This window comes from Xenopus laevis, chromosome 5L (assembly GCF_017654675.1).
Source record: "Xenopus laevis strain J_2021 chromosome 5L, Xenopus_laevis_v10.1, whole genome shotgun sequence".
Classification (NCBI taxonomy): domain Eukaryota; kingdom Metazoa; phylum Chordata; class Amphibia; order Anura; family Pipidae; genus Xenopus; species Xenopus laevis.
Window position 1 is genome coordinate 8,384,457 of NC_054379.1, and position 24,429 is coordinate 8,408,885.

At 41.9% G+C, this 24,429-nt stretch overlaps 1 protein-coding gene across 2 annotated transcripts in view; it reads left to right on the forward strand.

Moving 5' to 3' along the window:
* Positions 1–24,429, forward strand: part of LOC108716087 (thyroid adenoma-associated protein homolog) — a 285,703-nt gene that overhangs the window by 126,135 nt on the left and 135,139 nt on the right. For both annotated transcript variants that reach the window (XM_041562504.1, XM_041562505.1), the window contains exons 27-28: positions 17,274–17,363; positions 20,310–20,441. In XM_041562504.1, the coding sequence (XP_041418438.1) occupies positions 17,274–17,363; positions 20,310–20,441 (222 nt within the window). The remainder of the gene's footprint in view (positions 1–17,273; positions 17,364–20,309; positions 20,442–24,429) is intronic.

Consider the following 24,429-nt stretch of genomic DNA (forward strand, 5'->3'; position numbering starts at 1 on the left):
TACAAAGTGAAGTGGAACTAAATCACTGTGTTTCGTATCCTGACAGATTTGGGTAGAATTCCTGTTTGCTCTCTTCATACAGTCCAAAAACTATTTTTTCTTCAGCACACCACTTACTTTTTCAGGGTGCATCCACTCCCAAGCTGCCTCCAAGTCAGCCAAATTCCTTATCTTGAATAATAGGATATGAAGCACACCATCCTCAGGCTTTGCCTTTAAAACATTTTAGTTCAGCGGAATTCACACACAAGCTTTAGAATTCCTGTTTGCTCTCTTCATACACCAGTAGTGATTAGGGTTGCCACCCGGCCGGTATTTTACCGGCCTAGCCGGTAAAATACCTGCCGGGGCCAGTATTACAAATTTACCGGCAATGTAGCTGCCGGTAAATTTGTAATACGATCAAAAGGAGCCCTCGGCCTGCCCCCAATCCCCTGCAACTTACCTTTTCTTTTGCCTCTTCTAGCGTCTGCGGGTCTATGTTGCGTGGCCCGCCCCTTTTGATGCCACGCCCCACCCCCTTTTGACGTCACATCCCACCCATTTGAGGCCCCGCCCCCAGCAGCCGGTAACATTTTTTATAAAAGGTGTCAACCCTAGTAGTGATGTGCGGGCCAGACCGAACTTTGTCCTACACCCACCTGCGACCTGGGATTTGGGAGGCAAACATATTTTCTGCTCTAGATATTCTTGGAACAGTGGTTACCGATATACTAATATTTACCTATAATACAAGTTTCAGTGAGTCATGTGACCGAAATGACATAACCGATGACATCACTAAGCACCAATTTTTCATCTGAATGGTGCTTGAGCTTGTAATAAACTCAGGGTGCTATACCTGGGCTGATATTTGGGTTATTTTTGGATAATATCCTCCACAGATTGAAATATTTGTCTTTGGGATAAGATCAGTTGTGATCCATTGGGTTCACAGGAGATTCAGGAGGAGCAGGTCTCTGATGGCCCTGCAGCAATAATAGCTCTGATTTGGTTGACTCAGGGAACTAATTTTATTGCTCTCCTTTTCAGATTGAATGTTCATGCTCATGAGGTATAAAATGCTGATGATTTCTAGTGGTGTGAACAGGAACCTTCTGAAATTCTATATATATCACCTCATGTAGTTGGGTTATTTAGTAGAACAAGTCCGTCTGGAGTTTTGGTGTTTGTTTCTTCCCTTGCAAAGAGCTTTGTTAAAGCAGAGGAAACAATACAGTAATCTAGAGCCAATCATTTGGCCATCATTGTAAAGTGCTTCAAAACTTTCAATAAACAACGTTTTTAATGTGAGCCTTTTTATTCCTCTTTTTGTGTCTTTTAAATCTTGTTTTTTTTTATTGCATTTTGTTAGGATTTAGCAGCACATATCAATAACCTAAGATTTCCTAAGAGCAGTTGTTACCCTTCAGTTCCATGATAAAGCCAGCGGGGACTTCAAAGCGTCCATGAATAATTGCTTTTGTCACTGGTCTGACTATACCATAGTGCGGCCTCTTCTCAAGTTTTATTGAGGCTATAATCGCTTGATTAAGTTCGAGGGAGGCAGGAACAATAGACCAGTGTCTGCATTTCATTTTGGAACCATAAAGTGCTTGTTAAAGCCTGACGTTCCTGATACTGGTCTGAAACGAGTTCCCTCCTCCTCCTTCCTGTGCTTCATGTTGATAAAGTGCTAAGGTCACTTACTGTGTGTGTGTGATTCACTGCTGTAGATTTGGGATTCTTTATAATGGTAAATAACTGCACCTGATTATTTTAACCCAGGGATATGAAGCCCCACAGTACCGTAAAATAATCTGGATAGCTGGGATAGCATAATGCATGCAAATTGTATATGATAATATACACTATGTTGTACACATTATCAGTTTATTTGCAGGAATTTCTATAGCAGTGATCCCCAACCAGTGGTTCTTAAGTAACATGTTGCTCACCAACCCATTGGATGTTGCTCCCAGTGATAGCAAAACAGGTGCTTATTTTTGAATTCCAGGCTTGGAGGCAAGTTTTGGTTGTATAAAACCAGATGTACTGCCAAACAGAGTCTCCTGTAGGCTGCCATTCCTTATAGGGGCAACCATATGCCAATCACAGCCCTTATTTGGCAGCCCCAGGAACATGCTTGTGTTGCTCCCCAACTCTTTTTACATCTGAATTTTGCTCATAGGTAAAAAAATGTTTGGGACTGCTACTAAAAAAACCATGGGCCTTAAAGGAGATTCAAACCCTTAATAAAAAAAAAACCTACCCCCTACCCTACCCTACCCTGCATACACCCTCCCCCCGCCTAGCTGGCCCCTGGCAAATGCCCCTAACTCTTTACTTACCCCAAAGTGCAGATTCTGTCCAGTGGAGTTCACAGGCGCCATCTTCAGCCGATTCGGTAATCTTCGGAATGAGACTGGCGCTTTGGCAATTTTAGTGAGTTTCGCCTCATGTGCAGTTGTCGCTAAACAGAAAATTGCTCCAACTGCACATGCCCCGCTTTGCCGGTCTCATTCGGAAGATTACTGAAGAGAAGAAGATGGCGTCTGTGAACGTGGCTGGACAGAAACGCAACGGAGGGATAAGTAAAGAGCTAGAGGCATTTGCCCGGGGGGGGGGGGGGCAGCTAGGCTGGGAAGGAAGAGGGAGGGGGGTCTATGTGGGGGTAGGGTTTTTTTTATTAAGGGTTTGTTTCTCCTTTAAAATGCCCAGATTTGCCATGTGCACCATATCCTTTATAGTTACATGTCTTGCGTTGGAGTACAGGTAACTTCTCCTGCTACACCTGTAGAAGTACTGCCTGAGGCAAGATAGCCAGTCACAACCCTTATTTGGCACCACCCAGGAACATTTCTCATGTTTGCATTGCTCCCCAACTCTTTTTACTAAAAAAGGTTGGGGACCCCCATTTTTAAAGAGACACCAAGGACCACTTTGCATATATCTGTGTATTAGCATTTGTGTTTTTGGGCTTGCTACTAAAAAAAAAAAAATGGCCCCAAAACCACCAGATTTGCCACGTGCACCATATCCTTTATATATCCTTTTCAATTTCCCAAGAGAGTAGGCAGATAGGGGGGTTATACAGTGGAATAATAACTGCGATTATGTCATAGACCGATGTCTGAAAAAAACCTTTTGTGCAGAAGTTCTACCCGTCAGGTGTATTCTGGGAGTTGGAGCTCAACAGCATCTTGAATTGATTGTCCATCTGTAAGCTTGGGGGGCTGTAAATAGCTGCCGCAATATTAAATAAAAAAAGAAACGTAGCAGCTGTGCTCTGGCATATTGCTTGCTTCTATTGAAGTCTTCTCCATAATGACAAACATTTCAAGGTCCTTCCCATTCACAGCGAACTGCTATTAAAATATTGGCTAATGTCACATGGAATTTTTCTTTCATTTTTAGTTATTTTTAATATATAGATACCAATCAGTAATAAGGCTTATGTAGTAACTATGCTCAATAACCTGTAGTGTGGTTACGTTACCCTTAGCAACCAACCATCACTTCTACACCACTCTAGTGCAGTTACAATAATGGAAGCAAATATTTGGCTGGTTGCTATGGGTTACTGGCCATTTCTGCCCATGTTACTACTTAAGCCCAGTCATTTAGTGTAATTGCTAAAGATGGACCTGTGCACATGTGGAATCTTTGATTTGCTTTTGCTGCCTTGTGTTGTTGCAATGGTACAGCTGCCTTGAACCTGATGCGCCTATAACTACACTCGACTCTTTTATTCCTGGGGGCCACCTGCACCTCATGCAATTTTTCTTTTTAAGAATCCATTCCGAATAGAGAGTTTATCTAAACAATGTTTAGTTCCTTCTAACCTTGGTAAGGTCACTCTTTTTTCCATGCTCCAGGCATCGAAGCATGGACAAGTTGCACAACAAGATATGGATGATGTGAGAGGGTGCGGTTCTAGCAAAGGAATTTGTCATAGAGCAGGAGTGTAAATACAGTCATTTAGTAATGAGCGAGGCAGAAGGCTTTACTTTCCCTTACTTTCTAGGCAGAGGGATACAGCCACTGTCTCCTTTCTGTTCTTGAGGCTTCCTCTGTATTGGGGAAAAGGAAACCTTTTCTTATAGATCAACCAATTCCAGTATCTGTAACTGCCTCTGTAACATTGAGGGATGCTTGTAGTTTTGCAACAACTGAAGAGGCAGAGATTGCCTGCTACCTGTAATTAATGGCAATATGTCTATTGAGCTTCTCATTGATCTAGGTCATGATACAGCATCTAGTAGATATAAGTCTAAAACAACTGGATTTTGAGTTTTCTTGAAAAAGTTTCATCACTCATCCAAGCTTCTTCTGAAGAAGTCTCTTGGATGAGTGGTGAAACGGTTTCAAGAAAACTACTATATGCTGTATATTAATAATGGACTTAAAGTTCCAAGTAGACAACCATCACAAACCCGTCTTTAGGCATTACAAGGCTAGGCAACTAGAAAAGCAAATTTCCATTGTGCGTCTTACTTCCTTATGAGATGCCCTTATAACTCAAGTCTCAGGTGTGCAGAGGTTTTACCCTTTACTTACAGTACTTTCCCTGAACCTTATAGTTTAAATCGTGCCTAAAAGCACTATTACATAATCTTTGCTCCTTCTGGCCCTGGAGAACCGTATCTCATACATAATAGAAATAAGCTAGGTTCTATACATCAACCAGCCAATCCCATGGACTAGTGATGTGCTGGTAGACCCGAAAACTGTATTGATCCACAGGCTGACACCAGTTGGGCAGGTTCAGTTAGAAATTTGGCCAACCATTGCTGGTTAGGGTTGGGTGTGGGCCAAACTGGGTAGTATATGCGTCCATTGCATCCTGAAGATTCCTTCTTTGAACCAGAGGCATGTACAGAAGTTTTGTACAGAGGTATCGTATAGAGCGTGACGACACAGGGATGGTTTACGGATCCTACAGTAACAACATTTTGCAGGTTAGGGTTGGGTGCGGGTTAGGTTCAGGTGCAGGTTGAGTTTTTCCTGACCCGCACATCACTACCATGAACACACAAACAGTGGGGCTGATTTATCTATTCTCTGGTATTTTTTTTACTGACCAGTAGCCATCAATATGGCTCGATAATAAAATACACATTTACACTGTAATTTCTAATTTACCAGCTTCATTTCTGTACTACTAATTGATCTAAATGAACTTCATGAATCTTACAACCGTATAAAGATAAGGTGACTTCATATTTTTTAGCAAAGTCAAGGGATGTCACTAAGCACTGATTATAACTAATGGCATAGTTAAGAACTGTTGATGGATTTTATCAGCTGGTCATGGGTTTTGTGCTATATATCACTAATAGGGTTCATTTTTAAGGCCTCTGGGTGCAAGAATATTAAGGGGCACTGGAGTGGTCTCCTTAGAGCTTATCCGAAGAGCACTTGTGCCAAACATCTGGGCTCCCTGCATAATAGTGGTGGGCACCCCAACCCTGTTCTTACTGCCTACCATAGAGTAGGTGGCGCGGACAGGTTCTTTTTTTTTCTTTCACTTTGGACACTGTGTGGGGCATTGGGAACCTGCCCTAATGTATCTTCACCTTTTTCTGTAGATGGACATAAGGGAACCTTTTTGTGTCTTTATCATTACGAATTACAGTGGAAACAGCAATACCACTTACACATTCACCCTAGATAATTTGGATAATTTTATTAATCCATAACTTGCCTGTATAATGTTTCTTTCCTGTATATAGAGAGGAACATTCTTGATTTTTGTGAAATCTCTTTGAAGCTTTTAGCAGATTAGTGGTAAAGGGGACTATCGAGACGTAGCGGAAATGTCTAATGGGGCCTTTTTGTGTCTGTTCTTGTGGTTTTCTTTCCCTCTAGTTGCATAATATGTGTTTTGGATAGCTTTATACTGGAGGCATAATGGCAGGACTACTTTTTCTACATAAGCATCTGGGGGCCTATGCCTAAAATAGTGGTGGGTGGCCCTTGTATGCCTATATAGAGAGAACTGTGTTTCCCCCTTCTTCTTGTGAACCCCAACCTGTCACCAGATAATCGCAGAAAAATCTAGTGGTGGAGCTGAGGAGGGTACAGCACTCCTACTGGACTTGTGTATATTGTGGCAGTCATAATACAGAGATGTATAAAAACATTTTGTAACTTTATAATGAAAGTATCCCAAACTCTTCGAACTGTGGCTTTTCCATTTTTATTTGGACGAGACCCTTCTAGATTAATATCCTTGGAAACAGTGGATGGGGTAATGTTTAGAATCTGGATGACAACCTGCTCCCCTACATCTGTTGTTAAATTATAACAGAGCTTCACCTTTAACTCTGTGGAGCAAAGTGGGGAAGCTGATGGATGTGCTGTGTATTTTTCAGCATTCTTCCTTAAGACAAACAGGTCATTGCCCCCTCAACTACAATTGTGTGATGAACAATTTGTGTTGAATGTTAGAAGCATTGAGTATCACCAGGGAACATCCAGTTCAGCTGAATGCTAAGGTTGCTGTTGCATTACTCAACATATCTCCTTTTTGGCCTGCTTCATAGGCTAGGCTGACATGCACAAATGATCCATCTGAAGTTTATCATGCACCCAATATGAGTAAGCGGTAGTGTTTCTGAAAACATAATCATATACATATATATGGCCACAGTATAGGTGGCCATAAAAAGTTTGAAGATTAACTTCCCTAACAATTTCTGATTGGCATGAAATCAGATTAGGCTGGCTTGGAAATCCCCCGGTGAAGAAACCCATCCCACCATGGATGTAGTCCTCTCCTTAATGTTCTTCCCATGCCCCTATCCTGATCACGGACCGTGAAGCAAGTTGACCAGATATGCCTGATTCAGCCCAACAGCTATTGTCAAATTGGGCAAAGGTCTGCTTCACTCTGAGCATTCCCAAATTATCAGCGCTAAGCATCTATGGACAACCTAATAGTCCTTTATGATCTCGAATAATATGCTATGGATTTGTTTTGGATGTAAAATGAGGTAGGATGGAGAAAAGGCGCTGTGAGGGGACATGATTACATTAGAGGATGTTATTGAAGGATAGTGGGGGATCTTCCCATATAAAAGAACATAGAACTTGAAGATCTAAACTTACATTAGAATCAACGTAGGTCTTCACAGTGAATTAGGCCCCAAAACATTGGTATTTTGACCTATTCTATGAAGATAGATTGAAATTGCTCATACATTGGGGCCTTGCTGTAGAGTCCTGCATTGGGTCAGGTACCTGAGAAATACCCTCAAAGTGCTCGAGTTTTGGGCAGAAAGTTCTGAAACCCTGATTGTGCAGGTAGTCCTTGGGTCACCTGTGTGTGTATCGGTCTAAGGTGTGGAATATGCTCCTCCCACCCTCCCCTGAGTTTGTGGCAAAATTTCTCTTTGTACCCATCTGAGTTTTGTTGGGTCCCAGGTCAGAAGGTAAGCTAACTATTTGCTTGCTGGGTCAGGTAGCAGGTCTAGGTAGGAACATAATGGGTAGCCGGTCAGGTTTGCGGGTCTGTATCGGGCACAGGCTTCTGCTTCTTTTGTGGTTACACCTCTGCAGGGTGCATCCTCAATGTGATATGATGCAAGTAAAAGGCAAATACAACTTGTACAAAATTAAAGTTGATATCCATGTGTGTAAAATGCTAGGAAAATATGGTGACTGCCACTTAGCATGTTCTCAAAAAATGATCACAGGCAGTAGTGGTGTTTTTCAGGAGAAAACTTTACATTTGGCCTTCTGGTCACCATCTTCACATATTCCCTTATTGAAGCTACTAGACCCCAGTTATTCCAGTCTGGAACTTTTGGTTTGCAGACTCTTGGGTAATTGTCCCCCTCTGTACCCACTGAAAACATATTGTGGGCTTTCATGTATGTTTGGAATCTGCTAATATTTTTCTTTTTTTGAGTGATTTCATTTATTGTCTTAATTTTTTTCCCAACCGCAATAACGATCGCACTGTAGGGTAAAAAAATGTCTGTGTGGGAGCAATAAAAGCAATAAAAGTCAGTGGGGTGGAACAGCTTTATGCTGTAGCGGAATTTATATTTTTAACACACACAAAAAAAGGGCCCATTTGTTTCTGAGGATTTGTAAACGCCGTAACCAAATTCCAGGCCAAATAAGCAAAACACTTCTCAAGATCAGTGGCTTGAGCAAACACGCTCGCAGAGCTGTAAGATAAATTGTTAAGAGAGCGGAGGCCTGTTCATTGTCTGTTGGTTTTTCAGTTTGTTCAAACAAAACGTTAGAACAAACATTCTTCAAAGTTTATGTTGCTTTTTCTTTATCCCCCCCCACCACCGTTTGATGAAGTTAGCGGTCGATCCGTCGCTCCAAAATGAAAGATATATATGAAATGTGAGTAGATCATGGTTTCAGGATACTTTATGTATAAACTGTGTGCTATATTCTAGACGAACAGTCAGGGCTGGGACTAGGGGTAGACGGAAGAGGCATGTGCCTACACAGAGGTGTGGGGGTGCTAGCCACATACCTCTTCTGCACCCTTAAGGTGGCCATACACGGGCAGATAAAGCTGCTGATATCGGTCGTTTGGACCAATTTGACAGCTTATCTGCCCGTGTATGGGGGCTTCCGACTGGTCTTCCTGATCGATATCTGGCCACGACGATGTCGCCAAACGAGTGCATCTTTGAGTCTATGGCCAGCATTAGTCTGGTCCTTCATCTCCCCACCACCTGCTCCTCAATTCACTACACCTCCACCAATCATCAGTGGCTTTGCCTGGTGCTGCTTACAATGCATTTAACTTGTATCATCAGAGCAGAATAGATTGAATAGAATAGTCCAGAGTTAAATTTTGAACTGCCCGTTATCTGTAAGATGTTTTCCCTAACCCTCCCTTGATAGGGAGCTTGTAGGCTTCTCTAGGACAGGGACTCCATCAACATATTGAAACTAAATAATAGTAATGCATCGGTCAACATATTGTGGATCTGTGCCTAACCTGTCCACTTCCATCCTGAACCCAAGTCAGGTGTGCTCAGGCTGGCCTGCACACCACTATACTATAGGGAAAGGTTAATTAACAGATGCTAAACGAAAACTCTCAGCATCTCTCTGAGAGCTGAAGATGGTTTTAGAGAATCTGCTGTCTGTAGCACTCTGTGGTTAAAGCTTGGTCACATTGGGTTTGGTGATTTTGACCATATTGTCCGACCGTTCTGTCCATTTCTATGGATGCAACCAAGCTTTCTTCTCCCATTGTGAAACCTTGATGTCCCATATAACATAAAGGCAAAAAAATAAGTAAAGACAAATGCAATTAACACTTACATGGAATATGTCCAGTATCCAGAATGGGACCATGTCATTGTACATTTTCCTAGTGCTCTCTTTGGACACACTTTTGGCAAGCCCTTTCTTCTTCTAATAATTTTTATTGGTTACATATCGGAATGCCAGCGAGTAAGGCCTGAAAAGAGTGATTCACGTTTAATTCATACCAATGCAAAAGACAAATATTTACCTGAAACCTTTATAAAGTCCTCCTTATTAGATTAGCAAGCTGCACTGAACCCTATAAACTTTTTACGGATGAATGCTCCGGTCTCTTTTTGTTTTCATTTCTCTGCAGCAGTAATTTACAGACTCCTGACATACTTCTGCATGATTTGCTTTCTACGTAGGGAGGAGCTGTGTGCAAGCTATAATGATGGATTATTGGTATATGGGACTGAACAAATCTGTCTTTTCCAAGTCATTAAGTCCATGAATGGAGTCAGTCCTGCACTCCTAGGATGAGGGTTAGAACCTTTGTGAGCTCATCCTGATGTCCCGGGCTGATGGACGGAGCTGATGAATTAAGAATGATTTATAGTTGGGAAAGAGTGAAATTATGGGCTAGAAAATACTGTTTGTAAAATTTCTGTAAAGGGCAAGCCATAAGCTTTGCTGACCAGTCAAATATTTTTCATACAAGATTAAGGAGTTATCCTTTCTCTAGACTTGCTGGCTGAAACAAATAGGGTCTTGATGCCGCTGCTCAAGGCTTCAAGTGGGGATCGAGTCTGGGTCAGCGGGACCCACCGGGTTTTTTTCCTGGTATCCAGCCCAGTCCAACACTGTATGCATGGGGAGAACTCTTTGCAAATAGTGCCTTGCCTGGAATCGAACATAGGACTCTAACTTCTTCTAACATGCTTGTGTGGGTTTTTTCTTGAAACTTGGGTTTCTCACCCTCCAAAAAACAACAACATAGAAGCAGGTTTGTTGGCTCCTGACAAAATAACCATAGTGTTTCTGTAGGTACTTGAACACCACTGGGGCAGGGACTGATGAAAATGATGGAAACTAGAAGTGTCTTTTTGAGGAACTGCGTTGTTGTTGATAAAGTTTATACAGTTCATAACATTCATAGACCTTGTGTAAAGTGAAATATGTGTTGTGTTGTGAGATGACTTCTTGGAATTTAGGGGTCCCAGTTCAGTGTATTTTGTTTTATAAATGTATTTTTCAAGTCCTTTCAGTATAATGTAAAGAATTCTAGTGTGCAGGGAGTCTGAACTTGAATAGTTCTGCTATTTTTGCTTGCAGTCCATTACAGAAAATATAATAAAGTAGATAATATGTAATCATTGCTTAATTTATTGGCGAGGCCTGATGAACTGGTCAGTGTAATGTGGAATGGTGTTGTCTGGTTACATAGCGACTCCCTCGGAGGGTCTGTCACGGCTCAGTGCATTTTACAAGGCTTAAGTGCTATGGATTGTACATAGGAGACACGTATTTATATTATATTTTAATACTATTTATAAAATGTATACATATCAGCAATGAAATGCTTATGGCAAACAGCCCACGTTCTTACTTAGCTCTGTGTTTATAACATGCTGTGCAGAAATTCAACTTTTCATTTTTAGCAAGCAGTACAGAACTGAATCATGCCTATCTTGCTGATGTTTCCTAAGGAAGGCTGTGGCTTGAGGATGAACATGTCTTAGTGTATTCAAATGGCTTTGGCTTCAAATGGCCCACTTTTCCTGTTGGAAATGTTGGGAGGTGGAGAAAAAGAAGCCTAATGGCTTTGCAATCTTGTTTTGTCTTGTGAATGGCTCCGGTAATGTTGAGAATTATGTCTACTTGGCCTGAGAAAAGCCAACTCATCCCAATATGGAGGTTGTTTGGGTTATCTCTTTGACTGATTGGCCCACTTGCAAAATAGAGAGCGTACAAAGGTCCATACTTGGTACATCTGTTCTTCTATTGTTCCAATAGTTCAAGCAAACAGCCTGAACCATCTAAAATGCCAGGGTGGTCAAATGGATGGAGAACATACAAATGGCCACACTTGGTATATCTGCCCTTGTATTGCTCCAATTGTTCAGGCAAACAGTCTGAACCATCTAAACGCCAGGATGCTAAAAGGAGCTACATCGGCAGATTAAATTTTCAAACCTACCTGATCTCTGAACCCACTCTTATCTAAAACCTACCAATAACTATACAAAACTTGGTTTTGTGGCCAGCTTTAGAGCATGTTTTTCTGAACCCTTGAGTTAGCCCCCTAACCCTGGTCTAGGTCTTGGCATCCGTTTCACTGTGCCCCTTAGTTCTCTAAAGAAGATTGGTTCAGCATGGTTTAATCTATTTATTGGCACGGGCCCAACCATCAAATTTTAAACCACATCCTATGGACCGGTTGAAAGAGGCTCATATCGATTTACAAACCTGCCTCATAGATATCTGTTAGGCTGCTGTCAGAAGGGGCCCATACATAGGCCAGTAAGCGGCCAAACTTATTTTATTGGCTAGATTTATGCATACCAGAGACTTCATTATAATGCCATGTACCAAGACTTGTTGTTATCTTAAATATGGGGATTATTGTGTAATTTTTGTTTTGATTATATTACAAGAACGGGACAGGAGGAAATACTTTGCATGTATAGCAGCCTGATTTTGATGTGTATCCAGTTAGGATCAGGCAGCACAACAGAAAATGCCGGGTAGGACCTAAACTCTCCCTTCCCTTATCTCACGACTGTGTAGCTATGTGTAAGTGTAACACAAATCCGGTTACCTCATTGTTATGGGACAGTGTCATTGAAAACAATGTTTGCTTCATGACTAATTGTCTATGCAATAACAATGGGAAATATTCATTACAAATGGGTTTTATTGTGGTTGGTCGCTGACAGTGTAGTTCTAACTAAAGGAGAGCAAGTTCATGTTATAAGGTTCAACTTTAAGGATCATTTCACACATCAACCTCAGAGTAACCCAAATATCGGCCTGAGGCATGCAGCACGTGTCAGATCAAACATTTACTCATGAACGTCGGACTCTGGTTACTCTCTGCTCGCAAGGATTGACAGCCTGTTGAGTGATTGGCTGTGAGCATTGCTTACATGTGGCCAACCTGCTTGAGACGTCGTCGTAGGGCACCTCTCTTCATTTATTCCTAGTATGTAAGGACAGCCAGTTCCACTTTTCAATTCACTTAATAGCAGAGGAGGCAGCCCCAAGCTATACCCTTTCATATGTTATCTTATAAAATATACATTTTAGGCAAAAATAGTGGGTCGCTTTATACTACATGATGACTAAGCTGTGCATTTTATATGTAAGGTAGCTGCATAGCACGAGGTATGTACAAACACATGCATATCATCTATAGACCAGCGGTCCTCAACCTTTTCTACCTGTGAGCAGCATTTGATTGTGAAAAGAGTTGGGGAGCAACTCAAGCATGAAAAAAGTCCCTGGGATTCCAAATAAGGGCTGCGATTGACTATTTAGTAGGTGCTATATGGACTTACATTCTAAAAAAAGACTTTGTTTAGCAGTGTAGCTGGTTTTATGCAACCAGACCTGAAATGCAAAAATAAGATCCTGCTTTGAGTCCACTGGGAACAACATCCAAAGGGGTTGATGAGTAACATGTTGCTCATGAGCCACTGGTTGAGGATCACCGCTATAGACCTTCCAAACTGTATGGCCAAGTACCAACCAAACTATGTTTGTCACTTGATCGCCATTGATTGTCTGACCCCTCTGTATCTTTTCCTATACCTTGTTAGTTGGGGGTATTTGTCAGAGGGGAAATCTACATAGCCAACAAAATGTAGCAGTTATATTTATGAAGACACATTTAATTTTTGCACTTGGATAGAGACAGTGGCGAAACTACCGGGGGAGCAGGGGGTGCGAGCGGGCCAGGGCCCTCACCCCCTCAGGGGTCAGTCCGCGCGCCTCTGTGCGGCGCATATTCCCGGCGAGTTTCCGGGTGTACGGAGGGGGACGGGGGCCCGGCTGCGCGTCCTGCGCCAGGGCCCGCCCCCCTCTAGTAATGCTTCTGGATAGACATGAAATGACAGTCATTATGAGAGTAAGCTGACCCTACTCTAATGCTGCCCCCCTTTAGACCAAGCCAGCAGCTTATTGGACCCTGTATGTCGCCTGAAGGGTTAATCCCATTGTGAGTGTGAGGACTGTATAAACATGTTGATACCTGACCTGGGGCTGAACATCCAATCAGCTCAATTTGTCCCTGAACGTAGGTGGACAAATAGGACCAAGATCCCTGCAAACTTCCCTAACAAGCCAATACATGGGCTAAAAAGCTTCCAACTTTGCTGATAGGACATAGGCCACTGCTTGCATTGACTTAAATAAGAAATTCACCTTTAAATGTTCCTTCAAGCCCTCATCTGAGAATGCAGTGTGCTTGATGGATAGGGGGTCATTGACCCGGCAACTAAAATCCAGATGACAGCGACTGTTCAATGTTATTGTTATTTTTCGTTTTTTATTGCTTATCTTTCTTTTAATGCCCTGCCCCATTCATCTTCCCTTCAGACTTTGAAACTGCTGCTTGGTTACTAGGGTAATTAAGCCATAGCAAACACATTGAAGCATTTGAAATTCCAAGCATGACAGTTTCAGAACACAAAATGTAAATATTTAAATAAAAAATGAAGACTAATTGCCAATTGTCTTAGAATGCTGCTGTCAGCATGGACATTTGAAGGTCTACTACCCCTTTTAAATGAGACCTTAAAAAGAAGGGTTTTGGGGGTGACGGGGGCACAGTCATATTGGTGATCTGTTCTTGTTCAACACCAGCCTTGAATAGGTAAACACAAATGAAAGAGCTTATCTGAAGTATGAATAAGCAGAGGGATAAGCTCTTATGAAATATCTCCAGTCTAGTCTCGCTCAATAGCTTTACAAACAAACTTTTTGGAGAGCAGTCATAAAATCTGCTGACCAAAGAAATGTCTTATTAAAGCGCAGTATACGTGCCAATGTTTGCGTCTGTGAGTTATCAGTCTTTGCTTGTTCCTGTTTGAGTCACCTCAATTTAATCTCTTATCAGTTCGCCTGTAAGTTTTCTCTTTTTTATTGGTGTCTTTTCAAGCCCTATTTTGGGTTAATCATTTCACACTGGGCTTGTGCTTTGGCCTGGCGCGTTCTTGTGTACGAATAGATGGCGCTGGCATTCAGCCATCATCATGAATGGATTTTTCTTCAAAATTAAAGTCATCGCCCTTATTCCGACCTCAGTTTTATTCACATTGGTGATTTTTTTTTTTTTTTTAAAAAAAGGACCAAGAATGGCAAACTACTATTAAGTCCTATTGATTCAGCACATCATATTCTTCTTGTCACAATAAGTCATACCCATGGACCCCAGCACTGCAAAGCAGCGGAGCCACCATATCTTTTGGGAAGGTTAGAAAATCCCATCAGATGAAGACTAAATCAGTGGTGCTTTTCCGAAGGCCTCCGTAGGCCTCTAGTGTAATCCAGTCATTGGCCCATGGGCAAAACAAGTTGATCTGGCTGGTTTTGCTGAGAACATGGGTTTATTTTACCCTGGACCCACTGCTTTATTCTAACAACAAAAAACAATTTGCCAAATACGTGATGTAAAAATGGCATTCCCATATTTTGGAGCATTCTGGATAATGGGTTTCCAGAAAATAGATCCCATAAGTAAAAAGAATCAATTTGAGGTGAATGGGTTAGGAAAAGTGAGACTAAAGCTGGCCATCCACCTAAAGATCTTTCCCAGTATGCCCCCATTGAACTGGGCTGTATTGGATCACAACAATGGTAACTGCAGGCTGTCTGGCAAGGAGTACATTAAGAAGCCGATGCAGTCCTCGCCCTGATGGGATTTAAAATCCTAACTGATTGGGCAGGCCGTTGATGGGCCCACTGATAAGCTGGCGACTTGGTCAGGAAAGACTGAATCTGTAGCTTTTATTGGCCCGTGTATGGCCACTGTTTTGGACATGACTATTCCTAATGAGCGCTATTTAACCTCTATATTAAACAACAACTGGTTTACAATTTAATATCCCTCACACTTTACATTTGGATATAGGTGTATGTTGGTCCTTTGAAGGGACAATTTGAAAACATGTATTTAAAAGTAGTATAGGCCAAGCCTGGGCAAACAAAAGACTGTGTTCTAAAGGGTATGTATATTGATTGCTGGAGGCCAAGCCTTCGTTACAGTTTACCTATGTCATAAAGTCTTTATGCCGATTTAAATGATATCATGGTAAATGACTGAGGAAAGTCTACAACCCACCTGCTCTGATCTGACCACGTTTTTAACTACAGCCAATCACCACTGAGTACACAATTACTATCATTACGTAAGATCCAGCAACTCGAGCTGAGATTTATGAGTAACAAAGAGCTGAAACCATAAATGAGCTCGGTCTATAGAGGCAACAGGGACAAACCGGATTTGAACGGCTTTGTTATTCACTTTTTCACCTATAACCTCATCAGCTGCTGGAGAACTGCACTTCACTCTATGTCAGCTCCATAGAGCTATAGGATGGTGCATCTTCTCCACTAGCACAAATATGACGTCTGTGGGTAGACCGATACTGATAGGTACACCATCTGCCTGTCCCCAAGTATACCGGGAGAGTTCTAGTGCAAAAATGCTAACTTTTGCATTTTGTGCCTCTTAGTGCATTTAAAAAGTTGAGGAAGTGGATCTAGTTTTGGGGTGGATCAAGTACACTTCGTGACGTCCAGTGATTGTAGTTGGTATCACTGAACTCAGATTGGAGGGTCTGCATAAACTATTTGCAGAGGTCCACATTCATGAACCACGTCTTACAAGATGGTAGACAAGCCCATTTGGCACAAAACGCATTGGGCTTCACATGTCCTAATAAACATTTTTTACTTTTATAAATATTCTTTCTACTGCGTAGAAAGTGGGTCTTTTTCACCTATTTTGAGATTTCCAATTCTTGGACTTGTGATGAGACTACAATGTGATTTTTTTGTAACTTTAAATGTATACTCACTTCTTAAGAGCAGAAATACAGGCTAGCTTTTCTGTTTAGTTAGACAAGCGTGGCCTACTATGATTCATGTAGACTGATCCAATTTGAGATGTGGCCATGCTGAATGTTAAGGCTTTTCTCCATTATAAGAAACTTATCTCATACAGATTAGTGATTTGTGGGATCAGGAAAAACTCAACCAGCACCCAACCAAAACCCACAAAATGTTGACATTGTAGGACTGCACCCAATCTGTCTTCTTACTTACTCTGTATGGTAATTCCGTGCACACCTCTGGTTTCAAGATAGGGAATCTTCAGGAGCGGGGGTGGAGTATACTTAACCAATCTGAGCCGCACCTCAAATTTCTACCCAAACCTCTAAAAGAGTGGTCAACCCACACATCAATAGTACAGACTTATGTATTAACCTTCAAAAGAAGCATTACTAAGGGGCAGATTCGAATTTTCCAAACTAGATTCGTGTTTTAATTTGAATTTCGTGCTTTATCATACTCTGGCCCTTTAAGAACTCAAATTAGGCTATTCGCCACCTTAAACCTGCCGAATTGCTGTATAAGACAATGAGAGAGTTCCAGGGGTTCAATTCTGAGTTGTTTGCAGCCTTCCTAACATTCAAGTTTTTTTTTTGTCGGAGCAGTTTTTAATTCAATTTCGGGTCAATTATATTTGTCTGAGCTGAAAAAAATTTAATTTTATTAGTTTATGGGAGTTTTGAAAAACTCACATGATTTTCGAAATTCGACCCTTCACATAAATTTGCTTGAAATAATTTATTGATCTACCTGGAATTGTTGATTGTTTTCCTAATCCATGATTTCCTTCTGCAAAAAAAAAAGATACTTTATAATATTGTCTTTTCAGCCCAATCCTCTCTGTATCAGTGATAATGTTTGTGAGTTAATGTATATTTCTGATGTTGGTCACTTTAAAAGGAATAAACAATAACATGGCTGTTGGATTTGTGTTCCTTCCACCGCAGGATGACAGGCAGAGAATTCTTCTCTCGCTTTCCAGCCCTCTATCCATTTCTCCTGGAACATCTGGAAGTTGTTGCCAACACTGTTGACAGGTGAGGGACTCTTCATGGCTCAGCCTGGAATGTCTGGGGGAGTCGGGGCATTAAATAAATGTTCTCTCTGCCTTGAACAACAAAAACAATCCTTTCCTTTGGTGTGAGCCACTCACTAGCCTGACATTTATTGGTACCAGGTAACAAAGGGCTAGGCCAGGGCTGTATTTTACTGTTATAGGTGGAGGAGGGGGCAACATAATTACTTGCATTAGACAAGAATATTGGCCAGGCTTATTATCAAGAAATCACTAGGTGGCCCCCAATGTATAACTGCTATTTCACAAGGCAGGGAGTTCAGTGTTGCCAGGGCTTTGTTGAGTGGGTGCTAATAGGACAGATAGGCCACACGGAGGAGCAGTTGTATGCAGGGCGGTTATTCTATATAGGGACCCAAGGGCCCATGCCTAGGGTGGCAGTTTAAAGGGGGCAGGACGAGGTGGAGGGGAGTTACCCCGTCTCTTCTGCATTTGGCACATGTTCAGACTGTGTGGGGATCTGGTGCCTAGGGCAGCACTGGACTGAAATTCAGCCCTGGTTGTAGGATGTTACACTTGGGCAAGATGGACTCTTTATATCAGTGTTGCCCTTTCTATGGCCCTTTAGCTGTACACTTCCCAGTTCCCACCAGTAGCCAAACACAATGGGGTGTTTAGAAATTAGATGAATAAAACATGGGTTCTTGGTGTAGTACAGTAATAGAAGAAGGGTTATAGCTTGTCCATTGCTGAATTGCCTTACTGTTGCCATCTTGTCCTAATATGTTTCCTATCCCCCCATCTGCCTATGTACAGCCGCTTCTCTGTCGAACCCATTGCCCAAAAAGTCAACTTTGTCCCAAAACCCCCCACACAGAGGTTCTGCCCCTGTTCCAAATATGAATCAAAACATATTCCACTCCTCATTAACAACATGCTTTACGCCTCTTGAAACACTGGAATTCTGAGAATTCTACAGATTGTTTAATTTTTGTTGTTCTTTGTTGTAGAGCATCCCCTGCCTGTGAATGGAGTCCCTTAGAAAATAAATATAAATAGAAGGTTCCACAATCTCCAAATAATCCTTTCCGAGTGGAGGAGTGCAGATCTCTGTGCCTCTCCGCTACCTTATAATGAAATAGTGTAAAGGAAAAGCCGAGAGAAAAATGTTTCCCTGTGTTACTAATGTTAAGGCATAGGAGTCTAGATTACACATTGCAGGTTATTTGGGTTTCAGGCCGTTGTGCAGATATCACTGATATTCCCTAACAATGAGTAACCAAATGACCCACACTGCTCCCTGTAGCTCAGCATTTAATGACTGCGGGATGCTTCAGGGGGCTTTAATACAGGGTGGATAGGAAGGGAATCCTGTCATCGGAAAACATGTTTTTTTCAAAACACATCAGTTAATAGTACTACTCCAGCAGAATTCTGCACTGAAATCCATTTCTCAAAAGAGCAAACAGATTTTTATATTCAATTTTGAAATCTGACATGGGGCTAGACATTTTGTCAATTTCCCAGCTGCCCCTGGTCATGTGACTTGTGCCTGCACTTAAGGAGAGAAATGGTTTCTGGCAGGCTGCTGTTTTTCCTTCTCAATGTAACTGAATGTGTCTCAGTGGGACATGGGTTTTTAATATTGAGTGTTGTTCTTAGATCTACCAGGCAGCTGTTATCTTGTGTTAGGGAGCTGCTATCTGGTTACCTTCCCATTGTTCTGTTGTTTGGCTGCTGGGGGGAAAGGGAGGGGGTGATATCACTCCAACTTGCAGTACAGCAGTAAAGAGTGATTGAAGTTTATCAGAGCACAAGTCACATGACTTGGGGCAGCTGGGAAATTCACAATATGTCTAGCCCCATGTCAGATTTCAAAATTGAATATTAAAAACTCTGCTTGCTCTTTTGCAAAATGGATTTCAAAGCAGAATTCTGCTGGAGCAGCACTATTAACTGATTCATTTTTTTCCCATGACAGTATCCCTTTAAAGGGTCAGTAAAACAATAATGTATGGTAGAATAGATTAGACTCGAAAGAATTACACTTTGAAAAAGGTTGTAATCACTTTGGCTACCTTGCTCTTTCTGACAATACTGAGATAAGAGAGCTTAGCAAGGCCAAGGAAATAACCCCACAATTGTTTTGTGAATGAGACCTGCCCACTAATTACAAGTGCATAATATAAAAGAAATACTTGAAAAGGCAAAACGTTGACATGATATTATCCCATTAAACACTGTATTGGGGGGGGCAGGGGGTTGCATGCTGCTGTGCCCCATGTTCTGCATAACTTACCTCCTTGACTTTGTTCTAGGGAAACCTAAGAAACCAATAGGCATTAAGGTTTTAATCACATCGGTGTGCAGAACTGATGCTTGACCCCGTTTACTAGCAGTGAGCACTTTTAGTCCATAGTTGGATTGGGGTAGCTGATGCCCACTGAAGAACCCGACCTCCAGGTCCAGGCCAACGTTGCATTAATCTGTATGGGGCCTTTTAAAATAGGAATACTATTGTAATACTGCTTGTGTAGTGACTCAATGAAACGACTGTAGAAACACACATGGATTTGCTAGATAATATCATGTATATTATATATAATCAAATATATTATATGTTTATTATATTATATCATATATATTATATGTTTATGCATTAACAATGTTGTGTGCTATAGTGGTATCTGGCCTTTTCCTAGATTTAACCTTGGCTAAGGACATGCAAGCCTATTGGAATAATATAACTATTCATGACCTTTTCCTAGTAGAAGGATATATTTAAAACCTGGCCTGTACTTGGCCTTCAGACGTGTTAGACAGCCCCTTTTATAATGTAATATTAAATTAGAGTGATTTATAAGCAGAAATGCTAGGGGCTATCACTTGACTTCTGGACATAAGCCAGGTCCTATTCACCCCCAGAAAGCTGGAGACTGGACCCACTAATCTTCTTTTTTTTTTGCAGTTCCACAGGTGAATCCAAACTTCACCCCAGCCTGTTCCTTCTGCTGCTGATCCTGAGTAAACTCTACCCATCACCAATGGATGGCACCTACTCTGCCCTCAGCATGGCCCCCTTCATCCCCTTCATTATCAGGTAACATTCATACAGTGCGTGTTGTGTAGGCCCAGTGCTCAGTCAGCTCATTAGCTAGCTCATTAAGTAGTCTGATAGAATCCATATGTTCATGGGTCTCTGAGGAATGTGGATGTTTCTATAAATTAAATGTTCTGTTGTCAGTACACGCTGAACTTTAGTTGCAGAAGTGCAACAGAGAGGATTAATTAAGCATTCAAATGCATAATTTATCAAAAATCTTTTTTAAGAACAGGCAGGAGGTTGTTTGTTATCTACAGGGTCCACTCTTGTGCTGTAAAGATAGTTTTACACAAAAGAACCACTATACCCTAAATCTGTAGTTCCTGTACTCTGGACCTGCCCCTTGAGGAGAAGTGGGGTTTTCAGCCTGAAGGCATATGGGCTATTTGTTCTCTTAGATACACTTGAAAGTCCAGCTTGAAGGTCAATTAGGGTGAGACTTGGGTTAAAAATATATTTGATGTCCAAGATTTTCTTGAAACTATAAATGAATTATTGATGCACAGATATGTTCTATAAATGTCCTCATATCAAGAACTGATCAAAGTTTGTGCCTTTAAGAGGGTGCTGGCCAAAGGATAGACTTTCAAGAGGGTGCTGACCAAAAGTTGGACCTTTAAGAGAGTTCTGACAAAAGGTTGGACCTTCAAGCATTTGCTGATCAAAGGTTGAACCTTCAAGAGAGTGCTGGCCAAAGTATAGACCTTAAAGAGGGTGCTGACCAATGGTTGAACCTTCAAGAGGGTGTTGACCAATGGTTGGACCTTCAAGAGGGTGCTGACTTTCAAGCTTCTGTTCCTCTTCACTTCCTTATCTGCTGATGCACCATGAACTGGCCGACATTGTGCATTCGTTTTATTCATCTAATTTCTTTCCTGCTGGAAATAACCCTGTCAAGGTAGACTGGACTCAAGGAAGTAATAGTTGGATGTGCCATCTAATATTGTTTGTTAGAGTGATTTCATTGGTCTTGCAGATTGACTCCAGCATGTCACATGCCAGCAAAGCTCACTAAGAAACCATTTAATATACCAATTAGTAGAACGCCATTACGGTCTGCATGCAACTGTACCTGCCCATACATTTTAGTTAGCCCGAGGATCACTGTAGAAAGCAGCAGTCTTTGTTTAATCAAACGAGCAAGGTTTAATCAATGAGCAAGCAAAAATGTTGGAGCAAAGCACTGAAAAGGTCACGCAGGGATCAGACGAATGTGAAGTAAAAAATAGAAATCTTTATTGGTATAAACTACTCATGCCTGTGTCGAAAACTACTACTACGTAGCCTATGACTAAATGTCTTCGACACGAAACGCGTCAGGCATGAGTAGTTTATACCAATTAAGATTCCTATTATTTTTACTTCAGATTCGTCTGATCCCTGCGTGACCTTTTCAGTGCCTTGCTCCAACATTTTTGTTTCCTTATAAACGGTTTGTCCGCTCCCCTGAGCTGAGGGCCTGGGGCAGGAGCACCTGGGCCACCTACTTAATTTGGTGAGTTATTCTACTGGTGATGTTTAATCACTGAGCCCCATACTTGACTAAATTCTAGAATGTTCCTAGGAGGTATCTGTCACTATTTCACAGTCAGACCATTAGATAATTTTTCAGTTAAGGCTGGCCTATGCAGTAATATAAATATATATTCCCCGGGAAGGTTATATCATTATTCAGGGCAGGTTTTGTTTATGTTAATCAAGAGTAATTACGCTTTTTCAAATGTCACCTGGCAGGTCGGGTCATAACATGAAAGTAACACCTGCAGAACTGTCTGTGGTTACGTTGATAGATAATTAACTAATTCACATGGGCTTTATCTCTCTGTGCCGGTGACTCACGCTGCCAAGGTCAAACTGTCATCCAACTTTACTGTCATCCACCAGGGCAAAGCCTGTGCCGGCCCTGAGTTTTATCATATCGAAGCCTAAAGTCTGATCCCTCTGTGCAGCCTGTGCCCTTGTTTTAGGCCACATGTCCCTCTGCTGATCCTTCAGGAATATGTGTCATGTATCGCTGGCTGCCTCCATTAATATATACGGGCCTCAAATGTGGGGCCATGTCCATGTTTTTTAAACTTGTAGTAAAAGCTTCTGTGTTTGCTCATGGTCTGCTTTCTTCTGGTCACGTGATTGTGGTCTGAAATCCCTTTGTTTTAGGGCAATAACAAATGTCCAGCTTGAAAGGTAACAAAAATGCCTGCAATTGCCCCCAACTATTTATTTTAAGAGTAGACACCGGCATCTTTGGGTAGACTTGTGAGTCAGGGGTTATCTCTTTATAATTCTGCTACATCTTCAAGCAATAGTTGCCTGACCCCCCGAATGCACCCATGGGTGTCGGTGATTGCCTTAGACATGATTTCAGGTGTTTTGACACCCACTTCTCAAGCTCAAAATCATACCTCCCATCATTTTGGAAATAAAAAGGATACTTGACCACGCCCATTTTGTGGCCACACCCCCTAATTACCGTGTTCATTTTACAAAATTTGGCTGGTTATGAAAGTTTGAACATATTTCTGTGTTTTTCCCCCCCAGTTATTACAGTTGAAGGTGAATTGCCCCAAGGGACCTGTTATCTTATATTGTTAAAATTACTTATTTGCTTATCTCAAAATTGTTACAAAAGTATCTTATCTGCAGCTGTGGCTGTTCTGGGCTCTCTGCCAAAAGCCAATTAAGTTAGAAACTTTATTTCTTTTTCTGGCTGTTCAGTGCAGTGAAAAACTTAGCAGTACAAACGAGGGACTGCGGGTTGAGCTGTCAAAAGAGGGACTGTCCCGCTGAAAAATGGGACAGTTGGGAGGTATGCAAAATTGTCCTATCGACAAAACACTATGAATTGCCATTGGCCTAGAACAACCTTTCTGCTAATGCCCTGTGCAAAATAACAAAGGTGTTTGCATTAATACATGGGCGTCTGTATTTGCACCAAAATGCTGGTTGCTTCCACGTTTCTGTATAGGGGCAAGGTGCAAATCCAAAAGGGACGTGTTACTTCTAGTGTCACTAATATTACTATAGGCATAGCAGACCCATACCCCCAAACTTTCTCGATTTTCACAGGAAAGTCCCGATTTTGACAGCTCAACCCGCAGTCCCAGATTGTTAGTGAAATGTTCCGATTTTCTCTTCGATCTCCTGCACTGAACAGCCAGAAAAAGATACACAGTTTCTAAAAGAGAGAGAGTCCAGAATACATGCCAGGTAGTGATGTGCGGGTCAGGGTTTTCCTAACCCACACCCGACCCTAACCCGCTCTGCTCCAGTCTGTGCCCGCACCCGCGCTTCCGGGGTCCTTTTATAGACCCGCGCCACCACAGCCGATGACATCATAATGAAGTCACAAAGGGGGCGGAGCGAGCAGACGCGAGACTATAAAACCGGAAGTCGGAAGCCGGCATTTAAAGGTGCCGGGCGGGGAGAGCAGAAGAAGAGCTCAACCTGCACCTGCCCTCGAGGAGCAGTGCGAGGTCGACCCGAACCCGCCCGACCCCACGGGTCCTGCAGGTATCGGGTTGGCCCGCACATCACTAGTGCCAGGTACACTTAGATACTTTTGTAACAGTTTAAGATAAGCAAAGAAACAATTGTAACTATTTTAGATAATCGGGTCTCTTGGGGAAACTGGGACGTGCAGCATAAATGGCAATTCACCTTCATTAGCAAAACTGTAATAACACGTAAAAACCACAGAAATGTGTTCAAACTTTATTAACCTGCCAAATTGTTGCAAATCCTTTTATCCCCTTTCAATTTCCAAAGTGTTGAGAAGTATGCAGATCCTTGATATCGAGGGCCTGCAAACAGAGGGTTCCTAGTAAGGACCCATAACGTTCTGCTCCACCCACATTCTGCATTTCCCATTCCTAGAGCTGTAGTTCATTATAACAGCAGGTTACTGTCCAGGCCATCCCCAACCCCTTGGATGTTGCTCCCAGTGGCCTCAGAGCAGATGATTATTTTTGAATTCCAGGCTTGGAGG